Below are 27,807 nucleotides of genomic sequence, written 5' to 3'. Positions count from 1 at the left end.
TCTCTTTCGTTTGCTACTATTGAGGGCAACAGATGTCCAATCCGTTTGAACTGGGAATCGGATTGCCGCCGTACCTCTCAGTTCGAATGGATTGGATGTCTTTTGCTGTCAATGTTAAGTAAAACTTAATCTTAATGTTATTAATAAACATGATCCATAATGTAAAACTTACTGTCAGACTTACCAGTCCAAATAGAATGCAACCCCTATTTCCATCTCGTCACGTTAAATCAAATATGAAATGAATCAAGAAGCCCTGTTGTTTAAATAAATGTTAATTTAAAAAAAATCTGTGAATATTAAAAAAAAAAACTAATATTAATAGTCCTCATTTTGAGTATCTTCAAAAAACAATAAATATTTTGTCTATTTATACCATTCTTTTTTAATTTTCCCCCAAAAAGTTTACCATGTTTTGCAATGTCCTTTCCAAATAAAAATAATATAAAATCAGCAAATATTTTGTATGAATATTTTTTTTAACTTTAACCATTTTAATCGATCTTGAACCAAAAAAAACGTTAAGTAAGCACAGTAAATATCACCCTAGCACTTCTAAATTCAAATTATCTCAAGTCAATAACCCCTTCCCATTAAAATGAGATATTCAATGCAAATTCCCATTTAAAAATCTAAAGGCCAGAATAAATAAAGTCCTTTCCACACGTCGCAAACAAAAACAAATGCCTTATGGCAACCCTAGTCAGCATGTTCTCTAACATGCCAGATTAGATCTTCTGTTACTGCTCAGCTTTTTATTGCATCTCTTCTCTATCAGTGTATGTGTTGACATCACATTACTGGCGCACGTTAACAAGGTCAAGCATCCACAACATCATCTTTTTCCACTTCTCGTCTCCAAAATGGTGCAATGGTAGAATCCATCCTCTAGGAGGCAGTGTTGTATTTATTGGCCTTTTCATCGTGTAATCGAAAGATTCACAAAAACAAGTGAAAACAAACAAAAACCATGCTCAAGACAAATAAGACCCCCACCCAACCTTAATATACTATATAGATTATTTTTTTGTACATACATTTGTCAGCATGCCTCACATAAATTGCAGCGTTCTGTTTTTTTTTTTTTGTTCAAAAGACGGGATATACAGTAAACATTAAAAAAATAAATAAAAGCCACGTCCCCATTTACAAAAAAAAAATTGTTTGGAATGACGCATCCTTGCCACGAGATGGCAGTCAAGTACTTTTTGGCTACAGTTCGAGAAAATGCTATTCCGAAACTGACGAAAAAACTTCAAATTCCCGAAAAAAATGGAAAAATAGCGCCCCTTTGGTGAAAAAGGTGTACTACATGAGCACATTTAAACGGAAAAATCAGCCCAAATTTTAGCACTTACTGCAACACGAGAATTTGTTCAAAACAGATCATCGTGGACCATCTTGACATTTTTTTTTTACCACATTGGAAAAACACAAATGTCGTAAACAAGATCACTTTGTTTTGATTCGAGCAACACCCAACATGCAAAGGATTGACAAAAAAGTCATTAAAGTGGAAGAACTGATTCTCCTAACTGATCCAAAATCCGATAAATGGAGAACCCGAAGATTCTCGGAAGCATTAAATCTTTTACAGCAGTGATTCCCAACCTCTGCCTTTTTTTAGAGATTACCATGACATGATTATCGGACTCCATTTGGGTATTAATGACATCACTTGGACAGGATGGGATACTCGCATGTGATTGGCTCAAATAGTAACATCCGAAATGAACGAATACTGTATTTTCTCGCATATTTATCGCAAAAAAATGATGACTAAATCAAGGGTACGGCTTATATACGCACGAATTAGACTTATAAAATATAATATAGACATATAAAACGCTAAACTAAATTCATTTTGATGCCTATGAATGAAATTCAAGAAAAAAATAACCTTATCTTGCATAAAACGTGAAAAAACTCACTTACTTGTGCCTCCTATTGCTTGCTCAGGGTTGCCACTTTCTCACCTGGTTGTACTGGTCACATGACTTCCTTTTTGAATTTGTCTATGTGCAGGCAACAGCTTTTAGGAATATGCAATCCAGCAGATGATCCTTTTGATTAATACAGTATATTAGAAATTACATGTACAATGATTTTTTTTAAAGATTTTCCCTTCAAAGTAACACATTTGGACTCCCTATTAAAACTATGAATGTGTGAATACGTCTAATACGAGGAAAATTATAAAATGTAACAATTTTAAGGCAATTTGGAGGTTGCGGCTTATACGCGGAGACGACTAATATGCGAGAAAAAAACGGTAAATTCCAAGAATTTTAAGTTTATGGATATTTGTGAACACATTATCTGTCAACATGAATGAAAAAAAAATCCAATTGCTTGGTCTGTGTTTAACTAATTTCCTATTTTTAAAGGGCCAGTATTATTTTCCCATCCTTCTGTATTTCCCGATGTTTTTTTGACGAAAATTTCCGAAAAATCTAGCTATTCTCGATATTAAAAGTTGGGAAAAACTGCCTTCAAGTATGTAAGAAACACTAAAACCACTTGAAGAAAAAAAACGCAACAATCTTGATGTCTCCTTACTGAAATAATTTTGCAAAAACGCGCAACTGTGCATGCGTGCACTTACTTTTTGGCGAGCGCCACCAGCCGCCACGGTTTTTGATATGAAAACTCCCGACTTTTTGCAAAACACGTGACGTCGAGAGCCAGCAAAATGGATGTGAGCGGCGGCGGCGGCGGGCCCGTCGCCATTTTGTTTTCTTGGACCCCCCGTTTTGGGTTATCGTAATCGATGAAGTCCGTTAACGGGCGTGCGGAAAAAGAGCGGCGACGGCGGCGGGCGCTTCATTCTTGCGCGGTTGAACCGGGCAGCTCGTTGGTCAACGTGTGCCAGCGTTCTACCTTCTGGCCTTTGTTCTTCAGACAGTCTCTCCAGTGTTGAAGGGTCTCCCCCTGCGAGTGGCATCCTAAGGACACGCCCCCTAGAGGGAGGAAAGAAGGTTACACCATCAATATAAAACGTCATGGATTCAAACATGGACCAGTTCTACTAGTTTAAATCCACTGGTCTATTGTTGTTGTCTTGGTACAGCAAATATTATTTTGTTTATTTGTTTTTGGGGAGTGATTTTTAGAGAGAAAAAAGGGAGGGGGGGTTGTAAATATTTTCTCATTTATTTATTCATATATTTATGTTGCAATTGTTAAAGTGCTTGTTGTTTATATTTTGATAAAATAAGAAAAAGTTGTTTTATTAAGTTACTTTCTGTAATGGAGTTTACAAGTCTTTTTTAAAATATTTTGAAATAACAAAAACAACATTGTATAAAAAAATAAACTGAGTTTAATTTTTCTTAAATCTAAAAAAAAACCTGTAAATATATACATTTATATACTATATATATATAGATGAATTGGATTTTTCTTAATTACTTGAATAAAATATATAAAAGTGAACTCAAGCTGAATAATAATAAAAATTAGATTCTTTATTTTAAGCAATTACTTTTTTAAATCAAATTGGATTAAAATTGTTATTCATAATCTATTCTATTTTATTCTATACCATTTATTATTTATCAGTGTTTATATAACTGACATCAATAACCGTAACTAACATGTATTTTTTTGTTTTTATACCATAAAACTGCACTTTTCAACATTTTATTCATTTTGTTGATCTTTTTAATGAACATTTTAGGAATTCTTTGATAAAAAAAATCAGATTCTTAATGAAAAAAAAGATTATAACTATAATTGAGACTAGGCATCCACAAACTTTGTATAGGTATCATATTTTGTAGTGTTAATATTATGGTCTAACGGTTTTAATGATGTTTTTTTATGAGCAAAAAAAAAAATAATAATAAAAATAGGGCACTTGCCCTTGAAAACTCACCAATGAAGTCATTGGACTTGCCCAGATCGTAATCCCAGACGGTGATCTCTAACGTCTTGTTGATGAGCTCCGAGAAGGAGATCTCGTAGAAGAACTCCTGACCAGAGGCGACAAAAGGCGGCGCCGTCATCCCTTAATGAGGCAGGCAGGCAGGCAGGCAAATGGAAACTGACCGAGCGTTGCCGCCCGATTGCCCAAACCAGACTTTTTTTTTTTTTTTTCCTCTGGCTTTGCCTTCACCAAAACATTGACAGTGTTACCTCATTAAACTCCGGGTTGAGAGTCTTTTTGATGACTGCCGTTTTGTGTTTGGACTTTTTCTGAACATCTGGCTTGAGGTACCTGGAGACAAAAAGCGTGACAGGCATTTTATTCCACTGGGAATTCTCCATCTGCTACCAAGAGTACAAATGACTTCACATTTTGGATTTCCAAATGTGCTTCTCATAGTTCAAGAATATTTTAAGCACACAAAAAAAACAATGTAAATTCTTGTACACTTTTGAAATAAAATGCGGATTTTTTCCCTCGCTTCTGCATTATCGGTCAACTTGATCATGTACTGATGATTAAATCGATTATCTGATTAAATTCTCGCAATTCCAGACTATTTTTTGCAATATGATGCCATCAATATATGGGCCATTTTATATAATGGTATGTTCCCATACATTTTGGATTACTTGTTAACAAATTATACAATTATTTGCTTTATTTTTTTAAATTGACATTAAAAATACCTGTTAAACACATCAAGTAGCATCACAGTAGCACTTTTTTGTTGTTGCTTAAATGTAAAAACATATGTGACTTGTGGTTTAAACTTTTAAGAGTACTATGTTACCATTTATGAATAAATATTGATTTTGGAACAAAATGTGTTCTGTGTGGATGATCTGTTGCTATATTTTCAATTGTCTTGCATGCATTACTCACATATGATTGACATTTGGTGAATAAAATTGAATTAAAATATCACAGAACAGTGTTTACCTCTAAGTACTTAAAATTAATGGATAGATTTTTTTCCAAAGCAAATATTTTTATCATGATTGACAGCTAATCATAATTTGCCCTGCATTCTAACTCCTGATTAGTTACAAAAAGTGACAAACTGTAACTTGAAATAAATTACGAGCGCAAGTGAAGTGCATAATAGAAACAGGTTTTCTAAAGACATAAGTGCAAGATAATTGTGAATTTATATCAAAACCATGTTTTTGTATGCTTAAAACACAATCTTGTACGCTTCAAACACGTTTGAGGGATGCAATTGTCACATTAAACTCGTGGAATTGTGGCATGAAATCTAACATTATACACAAATTCCCAAAATGTAGTAAGTTGGCGCAAATTGGGCACCATTTAATGACCAAAATCTCCATCTCAAAACCAGCTGTACGGTAATAATGACGATAAACATGTAAAATAACCATAGAAAATGTCACATCATTAACATTAACGACAGTGGACGTCCAATCCAGTTGAAGTGGGAGGATTAGACAAATTTACCTGCTCAGTTTACATGCTATGAACTCATTTCAATTCAAAACAGAAGGATGAAAAATAGCCACCCAATTTCCGGATGCCCATAAAATGATGCCATCCGGATTGGAAAAAAAATGCTACCCAAAGCGGTTGGAAGGAGAATTATTTTGGATTTTTCCACCCACATCTCACCACGTCTGCTAGCTAGCGTATGTTCCCCCACGCGCACGTAGACACAACAAAGAATCTTGTTGGCGGAAGGTCGGTGATGCCGGCGGGCTCGTCAAGAGAAACGAGGCGACGCAGCAGCAGCAGTGGGAGGCGGAGGCTCGCTTGGCAGCGCGCAAAGGACGTAACGCGGGTGCTGGAGCAAGTGCCCAATATTTTTTCTCAATTGCTAAATTAATAAGTGACGACGTCACTTCTGTAAAGTATATATTTGTTTTGATTTGGGTGAAAAAGTCCAGATTTTTTCTATGCTACCCTAACCCACAAAACCAGATTTAACCAGTTTTCAGTTTTAATTGAATACCTTTAACGACAAACTGATAAACTGTTATTTTCATGTATTTATGTTATACAAATACTAATTTGCCTACTTCATATACTGTACTGTATACTGTATATAATGAACCAAAGTATTGTTTGTTTAATAAAACTGCATTCTTTATAGTACTATAGATGTTTAAAAAACAAATTTTAAATGTATTTATAACCTTTACCTATATAGAATACGTTCTATTTTAAATGGAAAGGTATTAAAATATTTGCAGTACATATGTTTTTCTTAACTCAGTTACCAATATGCATTCATTTTCTATGTTGCTCATTCTTTAAAAGGGTCATGGGGGTGCTGGAGCCTATCCCACCCAACAATAGGCAGCAAGCAGGAGAGATCCTAAACTAGTTGCCAGCCAATCGCAGGGCACAAAAAGAGAAAAAAAAAATTCACTCAACCTAGCATGCACATTTTGGTCGGATATCTGCGGGGTCCCTGAAGAAAACCCACGCAAAGAACATGCAAATTTCACACAGAAAATTTTGGAATCCACTGAGGATTGAACCCTCGATGTGAAAAGTGCGAGGCGGCGGACATACCAATATTTGTATCTGTATTATTTAATATTATACATTATATATTTAATATGTATCACTTTTAATTTTTAATAATTTATTATTATTTAATATTTAATAATATATATTATATATTGAATATGTATCACTTTTAATTTTTAATAATTTATTATTATTATTTAATATTTAATACTATATATTATATATTTAATATTTAATACTATATATATATTATATATTTAATATTATTTAATTGTATAATATTTGTATTTGTAGCAATAAATTGCCCATTCATTTAATTCAAGTCCAAATGGTTTTGGACATCTATGACCATCAATAACATTGAAATATGATCCCTCCCTTATGAAATGCTAACAGCAAATAGCATTTAGCGTAGTAGTAGTAGTACATAACTATAAGTGGTATTGCACAGCAGAGCGTTCAAATGGACTGAGTTGTTTATGCCGCCCACTCTTTCCAGGAACATGAAGGAATCCCCAACAGGAGGAAAAAAAAATGGTGGCATTAAAAACATTTGGGCGCTCATTTGTCCCTTTCCTGTCAGAGTGCATCAGTCAAGCGAAAGGATCGTGGCCGACCTCGCCGACACGTGCGGTATTGCCCGGCGAGCGTCGCTGAGTAATGGCACGACCAGGGACACTTGTGACGCTAACAACCCCGTCGCGGTTTGGCGGGTCGACCCCTTGGCCGGGAGGGCGCTTCACCCCCTTTTTTTTCAGACGAGAGACGTTAGGGTCGTTAGCTTGACGAATGCCCCGGGGGTGCGGCGATCGTCCGTCGCCATTACCATGACGGATGGGGCGAGTCGGTCACTAGAAGACCATTCGGGTACTGTCATTTATTTCATTTAGTGCCAATGATGATGATAGTCGTATTAGCGTGAGGCGGATAGATGTCCAATTTCATTTAAAGTGGGAGTTCGGCAGCGGTAGTCCAATCCATTTGAAGTGTCCAATCCAAGTGTGATGTGTAATTTATTTATTTGCATATTTAAAACATGTATTGGACCTTTTAAACATTAGCATTTATTTTAATTTTCATTTATGTATTTGGTATTTTTTTCTTGATTGGATGTCAATTGCTGTCAATGGCAAGTGAGTAGTTAACATTTCCTCCATTTATTCATTTTCTGTACATACTACTTATATTTAAAAGGTTTGCGGTGGTGCTGGAGCCTATCCCAGGCAATTTCAAACAATAGGCAAAGAATTGGTTTATCAGCCAATCAGAGGGCACAATTAGACAAACAATGATTCACGCCCAATCTTAAACAGATGACCAATAAAGAGCATGCAAACTCCACATAGATAGACCAAGCTGGATTTGAACCCAGAACCCCAGAACTGCGAGTCCGACACACTAACCACTCAACCAACGCGCCACCCTATTCAACATTAGTGTATTCACATATTTATCCATTTTGTTTCTGATAAAACTTTACCAGAAACAAATCACCCAAAAATAAAATCAATTCTAATCCTATTTCCAATGCTTTTGTTTCAATTGGTTGAAAAAATAAATAAAATCAAGGAAGACAAGACACACTCACGTTTTGACGTAGGGATCAGAGAATCCGTTGACGTCCATGGCCGCCAGGTGGGCGCAGCGCTTGACTCCCACGCACAGGCCGCCACGGGCTCTCTCTTTAGCCCCCTCGTCGTCAGGGGGGTTGGCCGGGGGTACGTATTGCAGGCAGAGCAGCAGGCGGCCTCTCTCCTCCAGGCTTCTCTGTTGCTCCGTCTCCCACTGAGGACACATACCCACACATACACCGGACACATCAAGCGACAGAAGGCGTAAGCAGCGGGAATGCAAAAGTAATCAAAAAGTTCCAGCAGCGACTGGGATTCACAGTTGACATTTTGACCCACAGCTTGGGATTGGACGTCTATTGGAATCAAGGCCACCAGAATGGAATTACTCATTGATGAGCTGCAGTATTTCCCAAAACAATTTGTCATTAAACTTTAGCTATTAATTTCTTTCACTATTCAAAATGAATTGGACATCTACCATTTATCTTTTTTATCCTCTATGTTGAATAGCAGTATGCAGAATTTAATAATTCATAATTCGTTTTCCGAAAAAAACGCTTATCCTCACAAGGGGTGCTCGCTAGGGGTGCTGGAGCCTATCCCTAGTAGGGGATAAAGGACAACTATTTACACTTTAGGAGCAATTTGGAGTGTTCAACCAGTCTAATGCACATGTCTTTGGGATTTGGGAGAAAACCAGAGTACCCAGAGAAAATCCACACAAGTCTGAGGACAACATGCAAACTCCACATAGTGAGGACTGACCAGGGATCAAACCCTCAACCCCAGAATTGTTAGGCAAACACGCTAATCACTCATTCAATGAAGCGCCTTATTGTAATACATTTTTAATTAAACTATTAAAAGTGTGGGTGTCTAAATTTCCAACCATCACAAACCCAAAAACAGCCCACACACAAAGCTTGAGTTCAGCTTACATTATTCTTGATAGAACCCTGCCTTGCGTGGGTTTTCTCCGGGTACTCCGTTTTCCCCCTAAATCCCCAAAACATGCATGGTACCCTGTTTGAACACTTTAAATTGTCCCTAAGTATGAGTGTGAGCATGAATGGTTGTCCATCTCATCGTGCCCTGTGATTGGCCGACCACCAATTCCGACTGTCCCCCGCCTAGTGCTCGAACTTATCTGTCGTACCTTTCGTCTAATCCCCCAAAATGCCATCAAACGCCAACGCACGACTCAAATAATTTTGACCGATAAGCCACAAGAGCCAGAAAAATCCAAGTTGTCGTTTTTTTAGGATTTCTAGGATTGATGAAAAAAGACAAGCCTATATTGATTGTAAATGAGAACAAGTTCTACCTTCCAACTTTCCGCCATTAGTCCTAATGTCGTGACAGAAGAAAAACACATCGATTTGCTGCAGTGGGCTCAAATGTACGTGTTCGTGTGCTTCAGGAAAAAAAAACATTTTTCAGATGTACAATATAGAAACTATGTTTATCCCTTTTATTGACGAGCACAATACACAAGGACAAATTCATCCAAGTGTGAGAATGTTTCATAAAGCACATCCAGATAAAAGCTGTCTTATGCTGACTCCAATGTATAAAAGCCATCTTCATACATTCGTTCATTCAGACGTCAACGACGGGGTCACAAGTTCAATAATTTCCCAAAACGTAAAAAGCCCCAACATCAATAATAGCCTTGATTCTGTTCAGCGTCAACTTCACCGTTTTTCCACCAGTTCAGTTTTCCGCAAAACATGTCAGAAGTGAAGCGTACACCCACGCTAAACGCAGCGTATTTTACACGGATGAGTACAAAACCGCGATCGGTTCTTTTGACACGGGAACGAGGTGTCGAAGATGCAAAGTGACAAGTGGAAGAAGGAGGATAGAATCGCTAGAGGCCATGACCCCACCCGCAGAGTCACTTTCGACCAGTAAACTCATTGCAAAATGACATAGAACTAACAATAAGCCCACTATTTTTTCCTTTGTATTAGTCACTAATACTAATAATTAGTGCAAAGAATGAGTAAATTATCAAAATATTTATTAACAGAAATTTCCTTTTACATTATGAACAATATATTATGAACAAGAGAATAACATAAGAACATAAATAAATGTCCATTCATGTTGTCTGCACGTACTAAAACACTGCAAATTTTAAAGAAAATTCATATTTCTTTTATACAATGCAGTTTTCTTCTCCGGGCCGTACCAAACCACCAGACGGGCCAGATCCGGCCCGCAGGCCGTATGTTTAACACCCCTGATCTATGATTTCTTATAAAAGCAGAAGGCGATTTTCTCATTTCTGGCGTATCCCTCCATCTCTCATTAAGTCTTATCTGGAGGCGAGAGATGGACAAACGCGGTAAAATGATCAATACGCCACACGTCTCATTATCAGCCCCCTCTTGGCTAATTGTCTCCTCGACTCACGACTGCGTCTCTCGTATTTTTGGTCGTTTTTTTCTAAAAGCTAGGCAATTAGGGATGATCATTTCTTAATAAAAAGACGCGGGCGGATCGAAAGAGAGTCATTAGGCTGGCGGGGGGAAAATACGCGTTGAAGGTATGGTGGCACGCCTGAACAAATGTGGGAATGACTTTTTTTTTCATGGGGGAGGAAATGGATGAACATTACAAGACGATCAATGGATTTGTGACAGAGTTAGCGGGATGTGTTTTGTTGCTGAGGTTAGCTCTTTACAAATTCAGTAATTATGTTTCTGTGTGCCTAAAGACTGACTGGTCATTGAGAGAATGCATGCAGAAGAGTTTCATGAAGAAAAACTATGATTTAAATAGGCGGAGAGCCATATACACCCATCAAAAGAGCCACATATGGCTTCTGAGCATATAGGTTCCCTATCCCTGCTCTAAGTGGTGTTGAAAATGAATGAAAAGATAAAATAAATATTGTAATAGGTCACATAATATTGAAATGAATAAAAGATGAAAGTAAATTTTGGAAATATAAATGTTTAAAATGTTTAGATAAAAAAACGGATCAATAAGTAAAGAGGATAAAATAAAATTTTACATAAATGTTGAAATCTAAATAAATAAATGTGGGACAAAAAACTTCTATTGATAAAAATAAATTAACTAAAGAGATAAATATGAAATAAATTAAATCAATCAAAACATGTTATAATAAATTAAGAAAAGTCCATGTTTAAAGAGAACTAATGAATAAAATTTTAAAAAGAGTATCAATGTCCATCGCTGGCATTTATTCATTTTCCGAATCGCTTATCCTCATAGGGGGTGCTTGAGCCTATCTATGGGCACTAGTCGGGGACACACCCTGGATTGGTGGCCAGCCAATCACAAGGCACAAGGAGAATAACAACCATTCACGCTCACACTCATATCTCAGGGCAATATAGAGTGATCAAAAAGCCTACAGCGCATGTTTCTGCAATGTGGGTGGAAACTGGAGTACCCACAAAAAACCTACGCAAGCCTGGGTAAAAGATGCAAACTCCACACAGCAAAGTACACCCCAGGGATCGAACCTTAGAGCCCAAAACTATTAGACCGATCCACTAACCACTCATGATGTGATGGAGGACTAAAAGTGAGCTTACCTCTCGTAGGTAACAGGAGATGCCTCTGAGGGCGGTGCTCATGGCGGTCGGCGAGGGAAGCTGCAAGGTAGGAAAAAGAAATGGACTAAAGTCTGTCATGTCCCGGGGTTTTTCAAGACAAAATTTGGATTAAAAAATATATATATATTTTAGCCTTCTTACAGGTGGGGGGTGCTCCAGACAGATATTGAAGTGTTTGGTCTGGTCAGGCTTGACGCGGCGGAGGGCTACCCGCGATTCCCCGATGAACTCGTTGTGCGTCAGTTTGTCCTCGTCGCACACCGACACCCTGCGGAAAAAACAAAGAAGGCAAATTTTAAAGATAGAAAATGAAAATGTGGCAGTAAGCTTTTAATGTATTGGACGTCGAGAGCCGCCAATGGTGGACAATGAGCTCAAAATAAAATGTGTACTTAATCTGGCTAAGATCTATCTTTCAAATTTAAGTTTTTACTTGTAGATGTTCAAATCCAATTCATTTGAAGTAAAAAATCTGCCTGTAAAAGTCAATGTGTAAGCTGCACTGGAATATGAACAGGAGGGTTCAAAACTGAGGTTATAGTCGAAAAATGACGGTATTTTAATTAATTTCATTGCAATTTAGTTTTAAATGTCATTTTTTTCATTTAATTTTTATTTCAACTTTTCTTTATTCTTATATTAATATATATATATATATATATATATATATATATATATATATATATATATATATATATATATATATATATATATATATATATATATATATATATATATATATATATATATATATATATATATATATATATATATATATATATATATATATATATATATATATATATATATATATATATATATATATATATATATATATATATATATATGTGTATATATATATATATGTATATATATATATATATATATATATATATATATATATATATATATATATATATATATATATATATATATATATATATATATATATATATATATATATATATATATATATATATATATATATATATATATATATATATATATATATATATATATATATATATATATATATATATATATATATATATATATATATATATATATATATATATATATATATATATATATATATATATATATATATATATATATATATATATATATATATATATATATATATATATATATATATATATATATATATATATATATATATATATATATATATATATGTGTACACACACATAAACATCAACTGCAATGGTAGTTCCAATTGTATTCATTTTTTTGCATTTATTTCAATTTATAATTTTTGTCTTTCCTGGTCCTCCACATTAGACTTCAAGTCATTTAAATATGAATTCCCCTATGTGCAAATCCTCCCATAGTGTCTCTGCAATACGCCCACACTTTCAGTTCTTTAGGAGAGTGTATCACGCTGGAGAGAGTCAATCCATATTTATGGATTTATCAAAACTTTCCACCTGCCACCCCATACAGGCATATTTGCAATCAAATGCAGACACACAGCCAGGCGAAACCAGAGGCTGTGCAATGCGATGCGAGGCAGTGGCTTGAATTGATTTCAATGTACAGCTTTTGTATTGTAAGCTATGGCTACAAATTGGATTCCATCTTATAGGAAGGCGAATTCTGTCCTTAGGATATGATATATATGATATATATAGATGTGATTGCAGAAAAGGGGACAGATGTTGTTCATCTATTTTGTTAAGATGAACACAAAAATATGGTTTTAGTTATTTTAAATCTTTTCAATCACATTTTTCCTACTAAAATTTAAATAAAAAAACATGACTGGTAAGTATTGTCTTATGGATTAAAAATACATGTTTAATTCTTTTTTAAAATGCATATATATTTGAATTTTTATTCATTTTATTATTTATTCAATGATTAGATTAGATTACTTTCTTCATCCCGTATTCGGGAAATTTCATTGGATATAAGATTTTCATGTTCTTTACATTAAAAAAAATAATAATAGAAAAAAAAATAATATCTAAAGGCAATTTAGATTGTTCAATTAGCCTATTGTGCATATTTTTTAGGATGCAAAATCCACATAATAACGACTGTCCTGGGATCGAACCCTTGACTACAGAACTGCGAGGCAAACATGCTAACTACTCGGCTACCGGGCCGCCAAGCCTTTATAATAATTGAAATATAATTTATTTTACTTGCCGCTAGGCCGTCCCTGTTAAAATAGACTTGACGTTTATCTCTGTCAGTGGTAGGCAATGAATAAGACTGCCTTGTAATAAAAATGATACGCTTCCAAATGATATCCCTGACGGGTTCCTGGACCTGAATCAACTTCCTGCAGTGGTGGAGATAAACTGGGGATGTAGGTAGGTGGGAGAGTAAAAATACGAAAGAAAAAAATCTATTACATCCCAAGAAAATAAGAGTTATGCTCTGTTGTCATATTTGTATAAACCTGCAGAGCAGAAATTGGATGGATTATAACTTTCAAGAGAGAAAAATAGTGTGTTCATATGATAGGAAGAGTGTATTACTTTGCAGTTTTTAATCTTACCTCTCAAGATACAGACGCAATATTGCAGTACCTGCACTAGGAATGTTTTTTTTTTTCAAATTTGATGACATTAAATTCCTTCAAAAGTTGCAGATTTTTTTGCAGGTAGTGATAACTTTAAATGTCATTCACAGCTAATCAGGCGGATCCTGTCATCCACTTTAAATGTAGCGCTTAACAGTCAATTCGCTAACATGTCTCCACACTTCACGTCCTATCTCCCCTCTCAAATCAAACTAAATCGCTCCTTCTCATTCTTTAAATCTCCTGTGCTGCACCGAGATCAAGCGTCAATCCCGTAAATCCTACGGGTCCAAAGTTTTAGTCTCGTCGGTGCGACAATTCCTAGTTTTTCTCACCTTCAGAGATCTGGGAAATTAAAACACCCCGTGGTGCTTAAGCGTGACCCCAATCTGTCACGACTAGACAAAGACAGTCAGGAATGAAGGGGAGATCTTGACTGATCCCGACGGGCGACGATAGCGGCGAGTGTGGGAACGCAACGAGGGCCTCAAAGGCTTAGGACGGAAATAGGAGAAAACCGAAGCCAATATTTACCGCAGAGTCTTACGATACATGTCCTCCTCGGTGATGCCGCAGTACGTCAAAGTCTCGTTCCACACCGGGTGCAGGGTGTTACGCACTGTCTTGGTTTTCAGTTTGTTGGCCTGCAAAATACACAAAAAAATGCTACATGACAATCCGATAACTAGCACCCACACGAATGATTACTTGATTAATTACTGATTATTTTTGATGAGCTCTTTTTGTACATTTTTGGTCGCTTGCTATTCATTTGGAGGCTTTTCTAGGTCTTGTATAGGTCTAGACAATGTATATGGACAATTTATTGGCCGTTGAAAATAGCCGTTGTTTAAACTGTTAAACAATTTGGTTGTTCATTATTTAATTAATTGAGACACATTTTTTAGTAGATATTTATCTTGAGATACGAGACAAATTTTTGAGTAGATATGTACCTTGAGATACGAGACAAATTTTGATATACGAGCAGACAGTGAACATTCCCTCTTTGTAATGTCTCTGCGAGCACTGGGCGGAGCATTGCATTTTTTTTCAGTGTTTTTTTTCCTTGTTAGTCATTGCGAATAGCGGAGCTTGATCGCTAATACGAGAGGAGTATATATTTCTTCTTGTTGGCAGGTGGTCGTGCGTTATCCTATTGTCAAGACATTTGTGTGCATCATTTTCAGAATATTTTAAAGGGAATACAAAAGCAAACAACCCTCAATAGGTTGCATCTGAAAGTTATTGTGGAGGCGGGGCAAATACAGCCAACCGGGGAGAAGAAAGGTATCAAAATATAAAACAAAAATAGTCATTAATTTTAGTGTAAGGTTAGATGAAACTTATTTTTGATTGTGTCTGCATCATAATCAAGTTCATTTCAATTTGTTTATGTTATAAGCATGTTGCCATGCAAAAAAGATACCACTGTATTCATAAAATGTTGAAGTACTTTGTTAAACCTCCAATGCTTTATGTACTATATAAAGTAAATTGATTGGATGTCTACAATAGCATTTTTTTATTAGCTCTGGTGGCTTCTTAACAGAATACTGTGTTTACAAGTTGCCCGAAGCTGCAATAAAATTTCATCTACTTCTTTTAAAATTCAGAAAAACAAGACATTTAAACGATAAAGGAAGAGATTTCCAACCTTGCAAGCTCCGGGCAAAAGGTGAAGTTTGACGTAGGGATCGGCAAGGCCGTTGAAATCCATCGGTTTGAGACCCTGCAAACAGATAAAGAGATGAATGGATGGATGAATGGATGGATGGATGGTACGTGAGTGGAAAAGGAATAAAGGGTGGCGAGATATTTGAGCAAACGCCCAGAAAGATCCATTAGCGGACAGCCTGACACAAAGGTGAAGCTTTCATTAAGAGATTGAATTAGTGCCCGGAAAGAGCCGCTGGATTTGAGAGAAAAAGGGCTTAGTGCCAAACTTCTTCATTCCATTCATTATTCAGGAGACCTCCAACTTTTTTTTTTTTAAACACTAAGTAGCATCTAAAAATGAGAAAAAATGATCTGAACACACTTGGACATTGACCATGTTTTAATGACTTAACCCTATATAAGACATAAGTATATTTGGTCAAAAACTAGCTTAATAAAGATGTTTATTTGGGGTTTATTTCAGCCCACAATCCACTTTTTTTTTAATGAAGACAACATGAATGGTCTTCACAAATTTGACAATATCACAAATATTTTAGCTCTCATTGTCTCATCTCATTTACTGAAGTGCTTTATCCTCACTATGGTCGCGGGGGGTGCCGGAGCCTATCCCAGCTAACTTCGGGCCACATTCAAACTCCACACAGGTGGACTGACCTGGATTTGAACTCAGGTCCCCCACTGTGAGGCCGACGTGCTAAACACTCATCCGCCGGGCTGCCCAGCATTTATTTATGACTTGATTTTTATTGATCTATTTTTTCCGCCTCTCTATAACAGCTCAAGTTTTCCTTTCCCCGATAACGGAAGCAAAATGTAACACATGACCACTGTATTGCCACGTTAGCCCCTCGACTCGTATCTGCCGTCTTTGAACGCCTCTATTCCAAACGTTCCGATTCATTTGCGGGGCTTTCATCCGCCGCTATCGAGATTTTCCAGTCGTGCCGGCGGCTCGACATCAAAGCGACGCTCTCTCTCCGAAACAAATGCGCTGCTTGTAATATCTTCAAATGACATGCGGAAAAAGATAATAGCAGAGAACCACGTTTGATCCAAAATGGGGTTTGTTTTTTTAACACTTTCTACTACAGTGACAGTGATATAGACGTCAAATCACGCGGCATTCAATCATCATTCTGCTATGAGGTTCTTCATCAAAATAAATGGCTGAATGTTAAGACCAACTGCATGTAAATATATACATGTATACATATACATGTATACGTATACATGTATACGTATACATGTATATGTATACATGTATATGTATACATGTATATGCATACATGTATCTGTATACATGTATATGTATACATGTATCTGTATACATGTATATGTATACATGTATATGTATACATGTATACATATACATGAATATGTATACAGGTATACATATACATGTATATGTATACAGGTATACATATATAAGTATATGTATACTTGTATATGTATACATGTATATGTATACAGGTATACGACCATTTCACTTTATATATATATATATATATATATATATATATATATATATATATATATATATATATATATATATATATATATATATGTGTATGTATATATATATATATATATATATATATATATATATATATATATATATATATATATATATATATATATATATATATATATATATATATATATATATATATATATATATATAAGTGAAATGGTCGGAGATATGTATTCATGTCTACATTCATATAAATGTACACATACACATATATATATATCTATCTATCTATATATATATATATATATATATATATATATATATATATATATATATATATATATATATATATATATATATATATATATATATATATATATATATATATATATATATATATATATATATATATATATAGATAGATAGATATATATATATATATGTGTATGTGTACATTTATATGAATGTAGACATGAATACATATCTCCGACCATTTCACTTTTGGATGTAAAGCAAATTAGCGTATTTTTGGTACTATTAGCAGCAGTTCTTGTGTGAAATTATTAGAATATTATTACACAACTTATTTTCTTTGTTTTAAATGCCCTTCAAGATGGCATCTGTTCTCCCAAAAATCTTGATTAATGCTCCAATGTGACTTGTATATATTTTACTATATTTTTTTCCCTTTCATTGTGAATTTTTTGGCTAGTGCTGTTTATAGTCAGGAAAAATAGGGTACTTTTACGGATGGCACAACAAAAATCCCAAACTTAATGAGTTGTTTTTAGTACCTTTGCCTTGAGGACAGTGCAATGTAAGGAACTTGTGGCTCGCTCATACAGCAGATCGAACTCCAATGTCCCCAAAGAAGCTGTTAAAAGAACACATTTCACATCATTCATAATGACGCAAATTCATCTTCTTGACACCTCCATGTGTCGTTTTAGGGGATTCACGAGCAGTCATTTTTAGTTCAAATAATGCATGACATGTTTTTTTGTTTCTCTGAGGGCTAAACATGATAGAATTCAAAAATAGTAGCATGACGCCTTAAAACGCAATGTGTGTTTTTAGCCTTGTGTGAATATTTTCACACAGATTGACAGTAGCGTGTTGACAAATAAATTGGATTAGTCTATTTTGAAATATGGCGTCAGGTTTTGACTTAAGGAAATAGTAGACTGAGCTTTGAATTCCTTGTTTGAAAACAAGGTTACTAAGATGACAGGGAATTAAACTACTTCAGATGTTACAAGTGTCCAAAAAAAATCACATTTTATGCCACTCTTATTTTTCATTTCAACAAAAAAAACTAGCTTTAATTTTGCTCCACTGCTGATTACTAATGAATGAATGATTTTATTTAAAATAAGCCTTTCACAAATTCAAAATAAATGATTAAGGGAATACTAAACTTTTCTTTTATTCATTTTTAATCTAAACACTGTTCTAAAAATCAATTAACATCTTAAAATTAAAAAAAAAAAAGAATATGAAGTTTTCTATATTCACTATCAATTCATTCTGTGACTTGGGATGAATGCTAAGTTTTAAATGTGCCCATAATTTACATAGCATTCTTCTTTTAAAGCAACTTTGTTTAATTTATCACCGCCAGAGGCAGCCAATGACTTAGAAATGAAGACAATTCCAGTAAATTATTGAAATGAGAGTTGACTCACTGTTATCGTCGCTGTCACAACTGTCCACCTCAATTGAGGTGTCCATGCTGCTCATGGTGGACAACGAGCCCCCTCCTCCGCCAACGCCACCGCCTGCCGCAAACAAGGGTGACAGCAGACCGCCACTCCCCCCTCCAGCCACGCCGCCGGGGCTAAGGGCCGCGGCGGCGGCCGCCGTCTGACTGGGCGAAAGAGGCTCCGAAAAGGAGGACGTGGGCGAGAGGCGGGGAAAGTAGGCGGAGATCTGGCGGATGGGACGGATGGGTCCCGGGCAGACGTCGATGGCCATGTGCTCCTGGATGGTGATGGCTAAAGTTTTGCCTTTACGCACCGTCATTGGGATGGCGCTAGATCCAAACGCTAAAAAGGCAAGAAGAGTGAAATCACAGGTCAAAAAAATGAGAAGTAATCATGATATAGCTTCATTTTTGAATGAAATCCAACAAAACAGATACAATTCAAATGGTAAAAGATCAATGCTAAGTGGTTAGTGTTTAGTCAGCATGTCCAATTCATTGGAAGTGGGAAGTTTGGCTGTGATGGAGTTGACCCATGTGTTACCTCATTTAGCAAATTTGATGAAAATGATATGATTCCAATTCATTGAAGTGATTATTTTGCATAAATATAATTCAAAATTCAATGCATACATAAGGCGCACCGACTAATTGGGCGCCCCATCCACTTTCGACATTTTTAGACTTTTAAGTGCGCCCTATGTGAGTAAATATGCACTGTGTTACGTTTGTATGGTGAATTATCACTTAAGAGGAATTTTGGTGGGAGTTTTTTTTAGGTTAGAACTTTATTTTATACCGTATTTGGGTTATATATCTTGGTTGCAATAGCAAGACAGACACAAGACACATAAGACATTGTCAAGTCAACCATGTGCCCCCCTCCTCCAGATCAACAGGGGGATGAAAAACCCAAACAAACCAAATTCACCTCACCTCATTCCCTGCCTGAGGTCATAGGTCATGAACCAGTATAAAAGCTCAGTAGTCTAGCCTCAAAGGACAAGACAGGCAACAAAGGAACCAGGAAAACCCTTCAGACCGGATCATACACAACTGGTTTTCAACCTAACCCTTTCAACAACAACAACAACAACAACAGGTAACCCTTTCAGCAACAGTAATTATTTCCTACCACCCAAAACCTCAATAAAATTGTAAACTGGAAGTATTTGAGTCTTTCTTGTGAGAAAATCGGGGTCCATTTTCAAGTTTGAAGAAAAATCTGAAGGAATTAGAGAAGAACTTGACAGACATTGTAGACCTAGTTAAAAAAAAACATTACAATCCCTAATAAGGGGAGCAATTGGCCAAGTTTGACAAGTATACGATTCATCAATTGTCATAAGATACATCAAATCAGATGATCATCCATTACTTGTTAATTAGTCAACACATGGTGGCATAACAACAACAACAACAACCCCAGTGGAAATGATATGGACATCCATCATCGTCAATGGCAGCCAATTGTAAATCGTCTCTTTTCTGAAGCTACTCAAGTCTCAATTACGTTCACGCCTTCACGCAATTATAGTCCACCCGCGTAACGGCCACAGTGTAATACAGTATTCCCCGAAATGCTATTAGTGGGGGGTCTTCTATCTCTGTGTTGAAGCGCCGTGCCATAGTACCACTGTAATTGTGTTGCTCTGGCAACTCCCCGCAATTCCCTACACGGGGAATTTTACACATATGCGAGTCAGGAGAGCGCTGAAATAATTACAAATCTTGCAAAAGGGTGTTAAGGCTGAAAATGGCAGATGGTGGGCTGAAATTTGCATTTGCGTACACCACATTGGAATCTTCTTGAGGCATTTTTTGTTGTAAAGACGAAGTATTTCAGGACACAAATTCAAGCGTATCCTCCAAATCCTCCATGGACAATTGGTCGATTATGGGATAGAATATGTTACAGTACAAAGCGGAGTCGTCTATGGAGGACTAGAAGTGCTAAAATTAAATGTATTCACTGTCAGGTTGCGTAGTATGTGCTGTTGTAGTTAGTAAAAGAGGGAAATTGATCTTTAGAGTTGAGATATGCAAGTCACAATACAAACAAATTAAAAGCAAATAAAAATGATAAAAATCAATAAAATTCCTAGAATATCCCCAAAAATACTTTCTCATGACTCCCCTTTATCTTATAACTTCATTTTCCTCTCAAAGTTTGATTTTTTTCTAATTTCATCTATAATGAAGTGGTTAGCACATACGCATCACAGGTCTGGGGTCAAGGGTTGAATCCCAGGTTGATCTTCACTGTCTGGAGTTTGCATATTCTACCTGGGCTTGTGTGGGTTTTTTCTTGGTACTCTGGTTTCAACCCTTGTGAGGATAAGGGGTTCAGACAACAAATGAATGAATATAAATTACCCATGGATTTTCTGGCTGTTTTATTATTAGTGTTTTTTTTCACTACTCAAATCATTTCTTAAAACAAATACTTCGATAAATTATCATTTTGTCATTTTTTTTAACCTCCCATCTGACATCTGATATTTTGCTATGGGCAATATTATATAATATTTTGTGTAAAGTTTGAGACTCCTGGTCTATATAAGTTTATTAAAAACAATCACAAACCATACCATAAAATATTAAGCATTTACATATTTGTTATGTTATTTTTTTCTGTTATTTATTACCATTTTTAAATAATGAGTTATTCAAAATTGAATTCATTGACTTCTACTTGTATTCATTTATTTCAACATCTATTCAGTTCAATATATTTTACTTCAATTCAATGTATATGCATTATATTATTTATATATGGAATTTTCCTTCATTTCATGATGTTCACAGGGGTGCTAGAGTCCAACCCAGCAAAATACAGGCAGTAGGCAGAGTTCACCCTGAATAATTTTGCTTATTTATTCATTCCTTCAATTTCAATACCGCTTAATCGTGGGGTGCCGGAGCCTATCCTATCTGAGTATGGGTGAAAGGCATACTACATTCTGGATTGGTCACTAGACAGTTGTAGGGGAGACAGACAACCACTCACACTCGCAATTACACACACGCCGAGGGGAAATCAATCCCACCCTGCCCACACTGAAATCTACTGCACCATTAAGAGTCTCACCCCAAATTGGTTGTATTAATGAATTTATGTATATGTATAAAGTATGAATATTACATTTTGGCGTTCCTGGTCCACCATTGTCTGGATTTTTGCCGTTACGTAAAATTGACCACGCGGCTGTTTGTTGCGGTCCGTAAATAAACAAGAGGCGGCCGCGTTAAAAACATCTGAAGGCTTTGTGTTTTCTAAAGACGGAAGGAACGCAGCTGGCCCGGCGGGGGCGTCGTGTCCGCGCCGCTTGATAAATTCCCCTCTGGACCACCTGCGGCAACCATCGATTGTGCGTGAAATGCTTCGGGTGTTACACATTTCTCTGGACTTTGCAAAGATGGAAACTTGGAACACATGAGGTGAGTCACACACACACACTTCCAGTTTTTGGATTTGAAATTGTGGAAGAAATCCAAATACAGGATAGGGGCTACATCAACAAAACTAATCCATTACAAGGCTATGGGGAAAGATTTGCATATAAATAATCACAATGTGGAACGAAATGAACTCTGTGGTATAAGAATGCCGCGGGACAAGCAGGAAATCATTACAAAAAAAACCTAATCTGTGGCAAACTCCATTTTTTTTGTTAGATTTTTATCCGGAATGGTTCAATTTAGAGAGTTTTGAAATGACTACTGTAATTGTTTTTGTCAGAGGGCATTTATATATGGGATTACCCGAAAATAGATATATAAATTCAATACGGTGCTTGAGTGGATAGCGCTTCGGACTCACAGTTTCGGGGTCGTGGGTTTGATCCCAACGATGTGGAGTTTGCATGTTCTCCCTGGGCTTGCGTGGGTTTTCTCCGGGTACTCCGGTTTCCTCCCACATCCCCAAAACATGCATGATAGGCTAGTTGAACACACTGAATTGCCCCCAAGTATGAATGTGAATGTGAATGGAGCGGTACCCCATCTGGCCAATGTTTTGCCTGCGACTGGTGACCTCCCGCAGAGTCTCAGGGTCGTTTGTCACAGAGGCGAGCGGTCTCGCCGCTTCCAGCGCAAGCGGAGGGCAACCCGCGTGACGGCTCGCTGTGGCCGCCGTCTCCTTGGCTGAAGATGAAACTATGGTCAGAGGAGCGAGGCGCCATGCCAGATGCTAGCCCCGAAACTAATTTGACTTCTTTAGCTTCTGCTCAAATGGCGGAGACCCATTTCAGTCGCTGAAGCGGAACTAGCTGCTTCTCCGTGCCTCACAAACAAGTGTATACCGAGTTCTTTTTTAAAGTTATTGAACCAGCCACGACTCGCGTGGAGGGTTTTCAGCTGGTGTGAAATATATATAATATACCTCCTTTTTCAAATACTTGTTTTACTTTCAAGTTCTTGCAGATTTGGCTGTTTCTACTTTATCCATATTAAAAGAAGCCCCTCCCCTCATCATGACTATCCCTTGGCAGCTTGAAAAAAGCTAGCGGCCGCATACTCGTATGTCAAATTTTTCTTGTATCTCAGGGCAAAAATGAGCTCTGAATTTTCCCCGTATCTCAATTTTCTCATGTCAAAAATTCAAATTAAACCTTTTACATGTACAATGCCTCTCTACATACAAATAAAAATCCAAGTTACAAAACCAGAACAAACCAATTTCATAAGTAGACGTACTAGTGTATTTTGGCCTGAAAAGAACAGATATTTAAATGCGAAATATCATGGAACATAGAGCATACAAATGAAAAATATTTAACCATGAAAATAGTATTAAAAAAAGTGATTTGTCTACAGCAGAGAGTTCACAGAACCAGATTCATTAGCCCATAATTGGCGCCAGACGTCCATTCCATTTGAAGTGGGAGGATAGCATTTGCTGCCACACTTAAAAGTATTTGAAATGGATTGGATTGGGTGTCTACTATAGATAAACGGGTGACTCATTACGATACCCAGCAGGAGGGTGAAATGATGGTTAATTCCCACACAAGCACACGCACGAACATGCGTAAAGACAATGCGGCTGCTTGTTGACGCGATGAGCAGAGTCAGAGGCGCCGCAGAGGATAAAAAATAAATCAAATAATAAAATAATATAATGCTCCCAGCGAGATGTTGATTGATCGTGCACTACTGACGCCAGCTTTCATCCTTTTTATCCTCCCATCAGGAATACTCTTCACTCATTATTTGAGTTATGACGACTTCACCCACATGGAGGAGGAGTACATTGGTGGTTTAAAATATATTAACTTGAGTTTAGGGGAAAGGAATCCTCAAAATATAGTGGGTTTCTTGTGCATAAAAACTATTTTGGTGCTGAAATCTTTTTTTAAAGACATCTCTTGGTTAAGCCTACTTTTGTTTTAGCCATTCTGGTTTTGACATTACAACCAGAATTGGTGATAATTTCTCACTTTTGGTCGCTGTGCTAGATGGTATGCGCTAACTGAATGACAAAATGGTCACATGGCAACAAGAGAGTTAGCGCACCTATGGATGGCATGTTAGGAGACTGCAAAGATCATTCTGGTTTTGACCTTTTCTTAGGAGAATTTTTAGTGAGCGCAGCCAAGACAGTGGAGAATGGAAGCCCAATTAGGATCGAATTGCATTACCCAGCCTTTCTTGACACCTTTTGGGATGGATTAGTGTCTAGAACGGATGTCAGCACTCTCTTTAGTGCTGCCCTAGCTTGTTTTTAAATTTTGAAAATGGTAAAAAATGGAGGGAGGGAAATATAGCAATATATAAATATATATACACATCTACATACATATATACATATATATACAGATACATATATACATACATATATATATATGTATATATATATATATATATATATATATATATATATATATATATATATATATATATACACACACATATGCATACATATATACATATATATATACACACATATATACATACATATATACATACATATATATATACACACATATATACATACATATATACATACACATGTATATGTGTATGTAAATGTACACGTATAGATACATAGATTTGTTGCCTACATTTTAAGGCTTTGAATTTTTTGCTGTCTTTGGTTTTTGGGGCTTAATATGGCTCTTTCAACATTTGGATTGCCGACCGCTGGTATAGATTATGCCCCGCTATCCTTTTAATGTCACTTACTGTCGAATTTCATCGCACCTTAATTACACTTGAGAGCACTTTTAGCATCACTGTCTTTTATCCACTTGCTGGAAGAAAATGCAGAATGAAAAAAGTAATACTAATATATACGCTATTTTTTTAATTCCTATTTTTATTTTCTGATATATGTATTATTGTTATTTTAGTGGGGGTTTTAACTCAAGTTAAGTGTTGAAAGTGAATGAAATAAAGTAAAAAAGTTTTTGTTCTTTTCTGTATTTAACAATATTTTTTAATACATATTCAATTTGTTCTGAAATGCAAAACATTTAACTATTTGTCACTATTTTCCAACTTTAACTTAGTCCAAATGGCTTTGCTCTCAACACCGTAAAATGAAAGAAACTTAATTCATTCATCAACCAACCTTCCCATCTGAAAACGAATTGGACATCTATCACTGTCAATGAAGCATTGAGCTATCCCCACTTTACAGCCTTCTCTGTTCAAATGTATGGTCTATTGCCATCCAATCCTGCCATATTTCCAATCCTTCTGCTTTGAATTCATCACTTCCTGACAATCAATTTTCATTGGCTGCCACCCTTGTTACTTCAAATGGATTGGACATTTAGCACTGTCAATTATAGCCAAACTACAACTATGTCCATCTTTCACATGTACTTTCAATCTCATTAACACAAATTTGAATTTTCATTATACTTCTATAATAAAAATACAAGCTCCACGCTGGACCACATCTCCCATTCCAAAGAAATTGGACATCCCTCATCCCTAATCCCACCAAAATCCTTCAGAATGCCAAAAAAACCCACACCCGATGAGCAACATCTCCTCTATTTTCTCTCCATTTCTCCTCTAAGAACATTACACATCCGAAATCCCTCTCCAAGTTTACGCAAACCTGCAGCAGAAGCGCCTTCAACCCTCATTTCTCATAAAACACCAACAATATAGCTGGTGAGGTTATAAGGTTGGCGGAGTATATTTGCGCTGGACATGTTTTTCCACCCCCTCCTCCTCTTCTTTTAGCGCCTTCACTTTAAATTAGACTCACGCCGATGACCGCCTCCCCTCCTTTCTCTTTTTCAATCCATATCTCTCATTAACTCCGCGCCAATCCACCTGCAAAGACCCTCCACCCTTAAATCCCTGGCCGTTTTACGCACAGCCGCTCCCTGCCATCGGCACGCCACAAGTTGGGAGCTCCTGTCAATTAGCGGCGAGTCGAGAGGATGAGTGAACTTGCCAGTAAAACGCTCGCCAACATGTTGCACGTTTCGGATGGAGAAGAAAAAAAAACTGAGGTATAAAAAGGTGCGACGTACCTGAGAACGAGAGGGGAAACTCCTCATAGAAAAAAAGAAGGAGAGAGGAATGAGGAGGGGATTCCAGCGAGGGAGACGGCGGACTAACAGGTGGCGGAGAGACTAACGCTGAGTAGAGAGAGGGAGGATGAGGAGGAGGAAGGATGGGAAGAGGGGCGGCGCGTAGGGTGGGCTGGCGGCGTTCGAGGGCAAGATATGGAAAAGTGCTCCTAGTTCAAGTTTCGGGGGAAATAAAGAGGGACATCAGGGAAGGAGGAGGCGAGGGGGGTTGGGGGGAGCGTGTATTCTTATTATAGGGCATCAACTCATTGGCTGAAAGGAAGGAAGCAGAGTAGCGTGGAAAAATCTGATGATTTTATACTTTGTTTACACTCATACTATGTGGTGTATTTACATTTGTGACACTTGACCAGAAATGCATGAACAAGTGTCCAAGTTGTAAAAACAGCTTGTTATTTGGTAAATTAACGTTGTTTGAAGGCAATAGACAAACAAGTAGGGGGCGATTTAATAAAATATATGTATATATATATATTTTTGTTTTCTTATTTTATCCATGTATTTATTTTATTGAATTTAATTGTTTTTAAAAGGTTTTTTTTAATTAAATTATATTTTGGGGGAAGCAGGTTGTGATAAAAATATTTTAAAAAATTTTGTTTCATAATTTAATTATTTTTTAAGGGATTTATTTGATAAATTTTACTTGTTTTTAAAAGTGATGTTTTAAAAACAATTCAATTACATTTTTTGGAGAAGCTGTTGTTTTACATAATGAAAATATATAATGATACTTATTAATAATACATGCATACAATTAAAAAAGAAAAAAATAATGGGCAAATCTGATTTTTAAAACCATTTCTATTTAGAGGTTAAATAATAAAGCAAATGTTTTAAGTTTCTTTTTAAATGTTATATTTCGTCAATATAAAGCAAATATATATTTTTATTCTATTATTAAGATAGGATAAACAGTTTAATTTCTAAAATCATTTTTAATTTGGAAAAGAAAAAAAAACAGCCAATAAGTAAATCATATTCTAAGGATAATAAAGAATTTGATCACTTTTGACCAATCATTTTCAGGCACTGAAACTGAATATTCTCCCAAATAATAATAATTTCCGAAACAACCTTCCACTCACAAACGTTCCCTTAAAGATTTAAAAAACTCAAGATTTCCATTCTTTCATTTTTGTATCATAATCACACCATAATCATTCAACATGAATACATTATGACAAATGTTCTTAATTTCCTGTATATAATCCATGCCCTTGAGTTTCATGATATTTGGCCGAGAAGTGTATGTG

General features: G+C 36.1%; 1 protein-coding gene across 1 annotated transcript; it reads right to left on the bottom strand.

The window, feature by feature from the left end:
* Positions 1 to 1,270: 1,270 nt before the first annotated feature.
* doc2a (double C2-like domains, alpha) lies at positions 1,271 to 26,680 on the bottom strand. The gene is made up of 11 exons (XM_077739704.1): positions 26,492 to 26,680; positions 18,979 to 19,338; positions 18,088 to 18,167; positions 15,797 to 15,871; positions 14,674 to 14,783; positions 11,730 to 11,856; positions 11,568 to 11,627; positions 8,010 to 8,206; positions 4,138 to 4,219; positions 3,878 to 3,974; positions 1,271 to 2,960 (listed from the first exon to the last, which is right to left on the bottom strand). Exons 2-11 carry the CDS (start codon positions 19,313 to 19,315, stop codon positions 2,824 to 2,826), a joined length of 1,302 nt encoding a protein of 433 aa, XP_077595830.1. The 5' UTR covers positions 19,316 to 19,338; positions 26,492 to 26,680; the 3' UTR covers positions 1,271 to 2,823.
* Positions 26,681 to 27,807: the final 1,127 nt, after the last annotated feature.

This window comes from Stigmatopora nigra, chromosome 18 (genome assembly GCF_051989575.1).
Source record: "Stigmatopora nigra isolate UIUO_SnigA chromosome 18, RoL_Snig_1.1, whole genome shotgun sequence".
Lineage (NCBI taxonomy): Eukaryota > Metazoa > Chordata > Actinopteri > Syngnathiformes > Syngnathidae > Stigmatopora > Stigmatopora nigra.
Note: the sequence above shows the minus strand (reverse complement) of the source record. Positions and strands in the feature narration are given on the sequence as shown.

What these genes read in the sequence shown, in the direction of transcription:
- doc2a (XM_077739704.1), bottom strand. Translation starts at nt 19,315, where the DNA reads ATGACGGTGCGTAAAGGCAAAACTTTAGCCATCACCATCCAGGAGCAC. An exon ending in TTGTGACAGCGACGATAACA is followed by an intron (nt 18,168 to 18,978) that starts GTGAGTCAACTC and finishes TTCTTTTAACAG; the next exon opens with CTTCTTTGGGGACATTGGAG. An exon ending in TCTCCTGTTACCTACGAGAG is followed by an intron (nt 8,207 to 11,567) that starts GTAAGCTCACTT and finishes ATGTGTCCTCAG; the next exon opens with TGGGAGACGGAGCAACAGAG.